The sequence below is a fragment of the Otolemur garnettii genome, unplaced genomic scaffold (assembly GCF_000181295.1).
Source record: "Otolemur garnettii isolate 467f Iridium unplaced genomic scaffold, OtoGar3 scaffold00100, whole genome shotgun sequence".
NCBI lineage: Eukaryota > Metazoa > Chordata > Mammalia > Primates > Galagidae > Otolemur > Otolemur garnettii.
The window spans coordinates 5027979-5037710 of record NW_003852495.1 but is presented as its reverse complement, the minus strand read 5'-3'; the positions used below and the strand labels follow the sequence as shown (position 1 = coordinate 5037710).

The following is a 9732-nucleotide window of genomic DNA, read 5'->3' as shown; positions in this document are numbered from 1 at the left end:
CTATTTTTTGGTTGCAGCCATCATTGTTGTTTGGCGGGCCCAGGCTGGGGATTCGAACCCGCCACCTTAGGTGTATGTGGCTGGCGCCCTAGCCGCTTGAGCCACAGGCGCCGAGCCCTTCCAACTATTTTTAAAACCATGTTCTGTGCCACCGTTTCTCACTTTTAAATTCTTTATTCCTGTTTCTATTATTTTAAGCAACACAAAAAAAGTTATGTTCTGGGTCACCTCATGTGCTCACCAAATTATCTGATATATTTAGAGGTGTGAAAATCCCGGAAAAACAAGAAAGCAATATGATGTCCAGGCTGTTTTTGTTTGTTTGTTTGTTTCATAATTTCCCAGCATTTTTGAAAAAACCCAAGTACAAGTAAAGGGCGTTGGACAGAGCCAGAGCTGAATCGTGACCTAGTTACGTTCCATTGGAGGCTCAGGACAAGCTAGTTCAGCCTGGTGATTTGGGCTCATTCATTAAGCAAAGATTTCCTGAGCACCTAATCTGTGTCAGGCACTGTCTGACCAGTAAATAAAATGTCCTCGCCCTCTTAGAATTCTCGAGGAGTGAGTAATTAACTGTGAGAATGAGGAGGGTTTTATCAGGGACAGCAGGGATGGCCATGGGACACGGAGTCTGAGGGTCCTGGAAGGCCTTGCTCAAGAAAGTTCAAGCCTGAAGAGTGAGAAACAAAAGCCAGGATTTATTGTGCTGGCTAAGAGCCAAGCACTGTGGCCAGGTGTGGTGGCTCACACCTATAACCCTAGCACTCTGGGAGGCTGAGGCAGGTGGATCTCTTGAGGTCAGGAGTTCAAGACCAGCCTGAGCAAGAGTGAGGCCCCGTGTCTACTAAAAATAGAAAACCTAACTGGGCATTGTGGTGGGCACCTGTAGTCCCAGCCACTTGGAAGGCTGAGGCAAGAGGATTGTTCAAGCCCAAGAGTCTGAAGTTGCTGTGAGGTGTGACACCATGGTACTCTACTCAGGGTGACAGAGTGAGACTCTGTTCAAAGAATAGAAAAGGGAGCCAAGGACTGCATAGGTAATTATCTCCTTGAATGAATTATTCCTGGCATCTTCTCACCCCCATTTCACAGATGAGGAAAACTGAGGCTCAGACAAGGTCAGGACAAGTGGGAGGCCCACAGCTCAGAAGTGAGAGTCTAGACTGAAACCTGCCTTTGAGTATGAGCTAGAAGGAAGCTGGGTGAGATAAGGCTTCCTACAGAGAGGTCATTTTAGGCAGCCAGGAAGCAAATGTGATGTGAGGGTGAAGAGGGGCCCCCACCCTAGGAGCCTGGAGGGGTTGGGATTTATTTTACCCACTGGCATGGGAGCCATGATGGGGAGGGACCTTGTGGCAGGGGCATAATCTCTTCTCTGCCACTTATCTGATGTGTGGTCTCAGGCAAGTCGGTTCACTTCACTGGGCCTCAGTTTCCCCATGTGCAAAATGCAACCTCTCAGGCCTGCGGGATAAAGGCTGCTTCCAGGCCCTGGTGTGTGCTGGCCTTCAGTATGGCAACTAATTCAGCTGAATCTTGGCAAACTCAAACCCTAGCGCTGCCACACAACTACCTCTGTGACCTGGGGCAAATCTCCTGGGCTTTTTGTCCCTCAGTTTCTGCATAGGGAAATGGGTTGTTGTGAAGGTTCAGTGAATTGATACCATAAAGTCCACCACACGGAAACACTGGCTGTGATGATTAATGTTTATGCCTTCATTTTCAGGTCTTCTCTTAGCATGAGCTGAATCTTTTATGGAATTAGATGAGGCTCGTGCGTATGAAAAGTACATCTCACTATCCAACTTCCCTTTCCTCCTGCCGCCCTGCATCACGGGACAGCAGTGTGGAGTTGGCATTTGGGAAGACTTGTGCCCTCATCCCACAGTTAGCTGCTTCATCTATTTATTTGTGTGGCCACTCCTTCCACCCACCTGCAGAGATGTCAAAATGGGCACCTCTAAGAGCAACTCCTGGCCCTGTCATTCACCAGCTGCATGTCCTCGGTGGTCCTCACTTTCCACATCTGTAAAATGGGGCCAGTAATAGCAACTACCTCCTAGGAGAGCTAGAGAAGTCCACTGAATTCATAGCATGCTTCCTCTCAAATGCGTTTGCCCTGCCCCCATGGTACAAAATACTTTTTAAAAAATTTTACTTATTTTTTTGAGACAGTCTCATTCTGTCGCCCTGCGTAGATTGCCGTGGTGTCATAGCTCAGAGCAACCTCAAATTCTTGGGTTTGAGCAATCCTCTTGCCTCAGCCTCCCGCGTAGCTAGGACTATAGTTGCCTGCCACAATGTCTGGCTAGTTTTTCTATTTTTAGTACAGTCGAGGTCTCACAGTTGATCTTGAACTTCTAAGCTCAAAAGATCCTCCCATCTTGGTCTCCCAGAGTGCTAGGATTATAGGTGTGAGCCACTGCGCCCAGCCCTAAGTACATTTTTACATCATGCTGTAGCCTGTAACAGCCCTGTGGTCTGAGCCAAACCACCACATTGCTCTGAGCCTCAGTTTCCCCATCTGTAACATGAAGGCTGCTGTGAGGATGCAGTGGGGTTGCACGTATATGAATACACAAAACCAGAAGGAAAGATTAACAAAACTCTTTTCTTCCTGAGAGAGACGCACTCTGATATTTTCTAATCTATTTCCTACTTTTAAAGAATGCGGTTTTTCCAACTCAGTAATTTCATTTCATAATGCACTAATGGGTAATACATTTGGAAGCTGAAAAACACTGGGTTAGACATGTGAGGTGCTTAGAATAGTGCCTGGCACACAGCAAGCACGCAGTACAAATGCACTATTATTATTAGCATGTGTGCGGGCCTTCGTGCAGTCATTCAGAAAAATGACTTTCACCGCACTCCTACGACACACAGGTTTCTTCCTGGGCTCCCCCAAGGTTCGGGGCTGCTTACTCACCTGGGTACAGCGGTTCCTGGTCACTCCTGAGGAGAACAGTGGCTGCAGAGAAGGCAGAGGTGAGGGCAAGCAGGCTGGAGGCTGCAGGGCCAGGGGAGGTCAGAGGCACAGGGACCACTCTCACCAATGGCCCAGGACGCCGCCCCGATGCCCATCAGGAGCAGCAGGGTCCCCGCAGTGAGAGCTGCCACCTTGGGTCCGGAGCAGCATGGCACAGTCTGGCCACCTGCAACAGACACCATGCTGGGGCCACAGCCAGGCCTGTCTTCATCATGGCAGGGTCTGGGCACTGGGCCAGCTCTGCCCTGCCCCCCCCCCCCCAAGGCTAACTGATTACGCCTGACCGTGCCATACCCTGGGCCCAATTTCCCGGGGCTGAGCAGCTGGCAGGGCCATCCCTCCCCTGTTGCGTGAACAACCAGGTGTCCAGCTCCCCAAGGGTTCCAGCTGGGATGGGGGCATGGCTGGGCCAGCTGCCACCTTCCCCGTTTCCCTTCCAGCACTTTCTTGGCATTTATGGGGCTTCTCCTCCCCAACAATGCTGTGCTTTTCTATTTCTCTCACTGCTTTGCGCAGTCTCTTCTTGGATCTCCCACTCCTGCTAACTTTTCCAGATGTTCCTGGAGCCTCTTGGGGGCTGTGACCCCTCTTGATGGCTCCTTTCCCTGCTGTTTGGCATTTTCCGGCTGCCTCCTTTCTTTCTGCTATTCTAAACACCTTGCCTCGGGTGCCCTCCCCGCAGCCAGACCTCTCTCACAGCACCCAGCTCCCATCAGATTTGCCCTTGGAGGTTGAGGATCCAAATTCGAAAACTTGCCACCTCACTTTAAAATATTGGTCTTATCCTTTCCTAGCTGGGCAGGTGGCATCATATCTTTAAACCTCAGCTTCCTCATCTATTCAGTGGATGTCCACCAAACATCCACTTCCAAAAATAACACTTTAAAGTTCTTTCAAATAATAGCCAAACCTGTCTCGATGCTTGCTGGGTGCCAACTCTGCTCTAAATGCACTACCTCATTCTGTCCTTATCTCAGGCTCATGTCCTGATTCTCATTCTTCACGCAGCTCAGAGGAGTGGAGTCCCCTGCCCACAGCAACTCCGCCAGGAAGAGGAAGGGTCCTGACCCTGGGCAGGTGTGATGCCAGGTCCTAAGTGTATGGCCACAAAGCCACACTGCCTCTCTCCCAATGGCAGTGCATGGCACACAGCAAGTTCTTAATATGCTGTGTGGCAACTGCCTTTGCCTCTCTCAGCTTCCCTTTTTCTATCAGTAAAATGGGGCTTTATTTGCTTGCTGTCCTTCTGAGCATCCACTGTGTCCCTGGCACCATTCTAGGCTCTGGAAATGTACCCCACACAAGACAGGTAAGGTTATGGCTCGAAGGGGGCTCAGGTTCTCACGTGTGTAGATGGGGAGTGGGGGAAATCAACAACGAAGTAAATGAGTCAATGAAACAGTGAAGACAATGAATGTAAACTGTGGGCAGCAGATGGGCTGCTGAAGGGGGACCCGGGAAGTCCTCCCCAAGAAGAGACATTTGAACTCAGATCTGAAAGGTGATGTGCCAGCCATGCAAAGACCTCAAGGAAGAGCACTGTGGGCAGAACAGCACAGGCAAAGGCCTTGAGGCAAGAATCAGCATGATCTGTTAGAGGGCCAGAGAGGACTTGGAGGTGGCCGGATGGCACAGACTTGGGTAAAGCAGTGGGAACCAAGGCTGATGGCCCAGGGAGAAGACAGACTATCCCCAAGTGCAATGGAGGTCCTGGAGATTAACAGCTAACTCCTTTGCCAGGGATTGTAGGAGGACCAAAGAGACAAGGCTGCTAAAAGCCTTCAGCTGGACCTGGCTTGGGTACAAGTGCCCTTGGCATGTTCAAAACACTCCCAAGGCTGCAGGAGCTCCCAGCTCTCTCTCCCATCTGCATCCATGGTAGTGTGGTTGGCCAGGATGCCAGGCCAGCACCCTAAACAGAGCAGGGGGCAGTCCAAGACTTTCCTGGGATGGCCACTGTCTGAGTGTCTTAAGAATTTGAGAGGGGGCTAGGCACAGTGGCTCATGCCTGTAATCCTGGCACTCTGGTGAATCACTTGAGCTCAGGAGTTCAGGACCAGCCTGAGCAACAGTGGTACCCTGTCTCTACTAAAACAGAAAAATTAGTCAGGTGTGGTGGTGGTAGGTGCCTATAGTTCTAGCTACTCAGGAGGCTGAGGCAAGAGGATTACTCAAACCCAGAGTTTGAGGTTGCTGTGAACTATAACACCACTGCACTCTACCCAGGTCACAGGAGTGAGACTCTGGCTCAAAACAAGAACAAAAAAAAAAAAAAGAATTTGAGAGCTCAATGGCTCCTACCAAAGCACAAGGGGACACTCCATTCCTCCAAAGAGGTCCCAGTGGGCTGGGCTGGGCCAGCCCCTGCTGGCTGACCCCTGCCTGTCCTGACAGGGACACTTAGGTCACTGCCCAACTCTGCCCAACCACCCTCTTGGCTCCCTGTAGCCATCAAGGGGTCCAACCAGACCTCTCAGTTGCACAGAACCCAGTGCAGAGGCCCTGGTAGTGGGACAGGGAGGACGGCCACTCTGTCTCCTGGGCGAGAGGAACAACCTCCTTCCATGTTTTCTGGTTCAGAGAACTTCAGGCACTTCCAAGACAGATGCCTCTTGTGGGACAGGAAGCATCCTGACTCTGGTCCCCCAGGGTGCGATGCATCACCCTGTGTTTGCTGGGACAGGAGGCACCCTCGTTCTGCGTGAGAGGCAACCCCATGATCCCTTGGAAGCGATAGGGCCTTTTTGCTCAGTAAGCTAGGCCTCCTGCCCCCCCTTCTCCCTGAGACTCTCTGCAGCCTGCTGGTCTGGGCACCTCCTGGCTGCCCTATGTCTGCTTACAGGATGTTCCTTCTGCTCCTACTATTCAGCTGCAAAGCCCCTCACTGGTGACATCTTTGGAGTCTTACATGACTCCAGCCTCTTGGAGGAAATGCTCCCCGCTTTGGACTTCTGGGACACTGCGCACGCCTCACTTTCCTTCTACCCTGGTAGTGCTGTATCTGCCGACCCTCTACTTACTCTCTGAAATCTGGGGTTCACTGAGTGGGCCAAAGTCATACCCTCACTCCTTCCTACCCCAATGTCTGATCCACCCACCTTCGTGGCCTGTTTCTCCTCTGTGTCCCCAGACTCTGGACTCTCTTCTAAGTCCCAGATCAGAGGTCCTGCAGCCTCTCAGATGCCTTCCCCAGGAGTCATACCCACCAGGACCCAGAATGGCCTCAACATCTCAGACGTGTTCTTCCTCCCAGGCCCTGTCTCCGAGGCCCACATTTCCAGGACTGTCCCTTCTGGAGGATACCTCCACCCACCCTAGCTTCCAGGCAGGTCCTCAACCTTGTCAGGCCCCCAGAGTAACATTCCTTCCTGCCCCTCCCCCTGCCCACCTTAGTGCAGCTCCATCCAACTCCTAGGTACAGCCTCCTCCTGGGGTCCACTCTGGACCAGAGGCCTGAAGAACCTACTTAAATACCAAGTCCAACCTGTCCCTTACCTACCTGTAACCCTCTGTGACTCCCCAGTGCCCTCAGGACAGAGTCTAATGCCCTTAGCCTGGCATTTCCAGCCCCTCACAGGACATAAGCATAGCTTTTAGAGATTTGGGGGATTGAACATACATTTCCTCAAGTTCCTAAGCAGCCCTGTGGGTCATTATCAAACATCTGATAGAGCATCCAAAAAGCAACCCAAACACAGAAATCGTAAAATACTAGTTAAGCTAGAAATAACGAATAACCAGCAGCGCCACCTTGTGGGGAGACCCAGCACTGCCCCACACCAAAAATAGTCCCAAGCCAGCCTCGGTCCAGCCATGTGCCTCTCCTCCCTCCCAGCTCCACTTTCACCTCCACCTCCAGAAATTCAGAGCCATCTATGTACCATTGCATGCTGTTGAGACACCCCCACCACCGCTTCTAGCCTTGCTCTTCCCTCTGCCTGGCACCCTTTGAGTTGCAACTCAGATAGCACCTCCGCCAATTGCAAGCCCCCAGGTGGCATCAGAACCTCAACTTGGGCGTGCTTCAAGAGCAATAATAGTTACACACACCGCTGCAGCAGATGCAGCCATGATGACACTCAGAATCACACGCCACCTCACAGAACTGCCCTAAACCAGCTCTGTCCAGTTTCCTTAAATCCTTGCAGCTGTTAATGAGGAAGGCACCGCTGTCACCATCTCACTTACAGAGGAGGAAAAGAGGCCCAAAGAAGTGTGGCCACCAACCCCAGGTCACTCAGCAAGTAAGTGCAGCATCAGCAGAACCTTCCAGCATCTGTGTGCAGGTGTGACCCCCGCCCCCCACCCCCCCAGCCCCAACAGCAGGACTGTCCTCCAAGACCAGGCCCAAGCCATCGGGAAGACACCTGCGCCTACCCTGCGCCTGTTCTCTCCTTGCAGCCAGACCTTCTCTGCCCATCTGGGCATTTTCTGTTTCTCTAGTTTATTCATCCATAGTTCCCGGCCCTGGCATCTCCCTGCCTTCGGCTCCAAGGAAGAAACTGTCCTTAAGGAGCCAGCCTCTGTTGTCCACCTTCTCAGCTAGGGGCAATACCTTCTGAGTGTCTGGGAGCCTGGGTCTCTGGACATAACTGAACAATTGGGCGTCAGAGTTACCAGCCAGTGTTGAGTCCTGAGGAGGCCAACACTCAGTGCTTCCTGCCTGTCATAGCACCTCAGTCCTCACACCACTTCATGGAGTATATACTAGTACCTCACTTTACAGATGAGGAAATGGAGGCCCAGAGAGGGCAAGTTGCTTGCCCAGGGCCACACAGCTAGAAAGTGCTTCTGCCTGGGTCGGATCCCAGCTAGTCTGGTTCCAGGAAGAAAAGAGGGAGATGGCCTGAGCTGGTGGAGGGTGGGAAGGAAAGGCTGCCCCCAGTCAGGACCCTCCAGCTGGCTCCCAAGTGTAAAAGAGGTTGAGAAGGAGCCAGGCTGCCTGGAACAGTTTCTCTCTGCCATCCCTGTGGTGGTGGTTTCTCTGCCATCTCTCCCCTCTCCATCTATCCAGGCCAAGTCCAAAGTCCTCCCTCTGCTCTTTTGCCCACAGAGCCATGAGGTGGGAGGAAAAGTCTGGAATTGGTAAGGACCTCGGGACCCTGGGACTCCAAGTCTGCCAACCTCTGTCACGACACCTGTGGTTTATGGCATGCGTCTTACACGTTGAGCCTCCTTATTGGTGCTTTGTGTGTTCCATGCTCTCAACAACCTCACAGAGGGAGCATCAGGACCCACACTCGACCCAGGGGGAAACTGAAGCCCATAGAAAGGATGTCACTTGCACAAGATCACACAGCAAAAAAGTGGCAGAAGCAAATTCAAACGCAGGCCTGAGTGTTGGATTCCAGAACTGGTGTCCTTAACCACAATAGTTATGGTCTCCCCACGTTCTGCCTCAAGCAGAGAGCAGGCTGGGGTTAGCTGAGAAGCTGGGGGTGAGGAGAAACTGAGGCCAGGCACCAGGAAGGTCATATGGGGTAGCAGAGAGGCAGGCAGTGGGACAGCCACATGGAAAATTTGGTTGATAGTTAATCAGGTGGAGGAGGCCAAGAGGGTATAGATGGGGGTTGGAGGAATGCTCCAAGGGGCGGAGGGTTGAGAAGGGAGCACGGAGGGAGGGGCGCCGGGTAGAGCCAAAGTCTGGGCTTGGGGAAGGGGGACTCACCCTCCTTCTCCGCCATGTCACAGCCTCTTGTTAATGATTCCCCGGCTGACCTCCTGGGCCGGGTGGGACCTGTGGGGAGATGAACAGAAGGGAGGGCCTGGGGGAGCCCAGCCCAGTCCTGGTGCCCCAGTCCCAGGCGCCCATCCAGGGAGGCTGGAGGGCTGGGGCCTTGGCCAGAGCACGCCGTGATCACGGACCCAGATGGGGCTGGGTTCAAGGCTGGGGTCAGTGTCTAACCAGTGGCCAGGGGATGCCCGGATTTGCATGGACCATGGGGGCTGTGGGCCCCCATGCCTGAGCCTGGGGGAGGAGGGTCCTGAAGATCTAAATTCCTGGGCTTGAGAGAGGAGAGGGCTGAGGGCCTGAATTCCTGCATCAGGGTGAAGGAGGAATTTGGGGACCAAGACTCCTCAGTACGAGGGAAGAGGAGAGAACTGTGGCCTGTCCTCTGAGTCTGAAGGAAGAGTGGGTTGAACGCCTAGGTCCTGAGGGAGAAGTTGAGGTCCCACTCTTTGGGTCCCTGGGAGCTCCTCTATCAGGTGGGGGCATCAGGTTGGGTGGGGGACCTGAGGGAACTCACGTCCTCAGGACTGGAACTGTGAGCCTGGGGGCCCTGACACTTACCCTGGGGTCCGGCAGGTGGGGGCGGAGCCGCAAGATGGTGCTGGTTTAGGGTCAGTCCCCAGGCCTGGGTGGCAGCATGGTGGCCCGGCAGCAGCGGGTGCCCGGGGAGGCAGAGGCGGTGGCGTGGGGCCTGCTAGGCCAGGCTGCCTCACCTGAGGAGGAGGGGGCTGGGCAAGGGGCGGGGGAAGGGGCGGGGAGGGGCTGGACGATGGGATTGGCAGTGCTGAAGGCCACCTGGCTGGTGGGACTGGACCTGCAGGGGCTGGACCAGGCGGGCCCAGGACCAGTCTTGCCTCCAACCTCCAGGGGTCCCAGGTGCGCCTGTCTGCAGGGAGGTGGAAACAGGGACAGGCTTGGCTGAGGGCTGGGGCTGCCTGGAGTATTACAGGATGGGGATCTGTATGGGGAGGTGTCTGAGATGGAGTCCCTAGCACACCCTGCCCAGCCCCAG

General features: G+C 53.7%; 1 protein-coding gene across 5 annotated transcripts in view; it reads right to left on the bottom strand.

The window, feature by feature from the left end:
- HPN (hepsin) overlaps nt 1-9437 on the bottom strand; it is an 18483-nt gene extending 9046 nt beyond the window's left edge. The window contains exons 1-4 of one of the 5 annotated variants that reach the window (XM_012809148.1): nt 9282-9437; nt 8658-8726; nt 3054-3155; nt 2930-2971 (exon numbers count right to left, since the gene is read on the bottom strand). In XM_012809148.1, the coding sequence (XP_012664602.1) occupies nt 2930-2971; nt 3054-3155; nt 8658-8673 (160 nt within the window). In that variant the 5' untranslated portion in view covers nt 8674-8726; nt 9282-9437. Of the gene's footprint in view, nt 1-1934; nt 2027-2929; nt 2972-3053; nt 3156-8657 lie in introns of those variants that run through there. The other 4 variants (XM_003796098.2, XM_012809147.1, XM_023516882.1 and 1 more) reach the window with 4 other exon arrangements.
- Between the last annotated feature and the right edge of the window lie 295 nt (nt 9438-9732).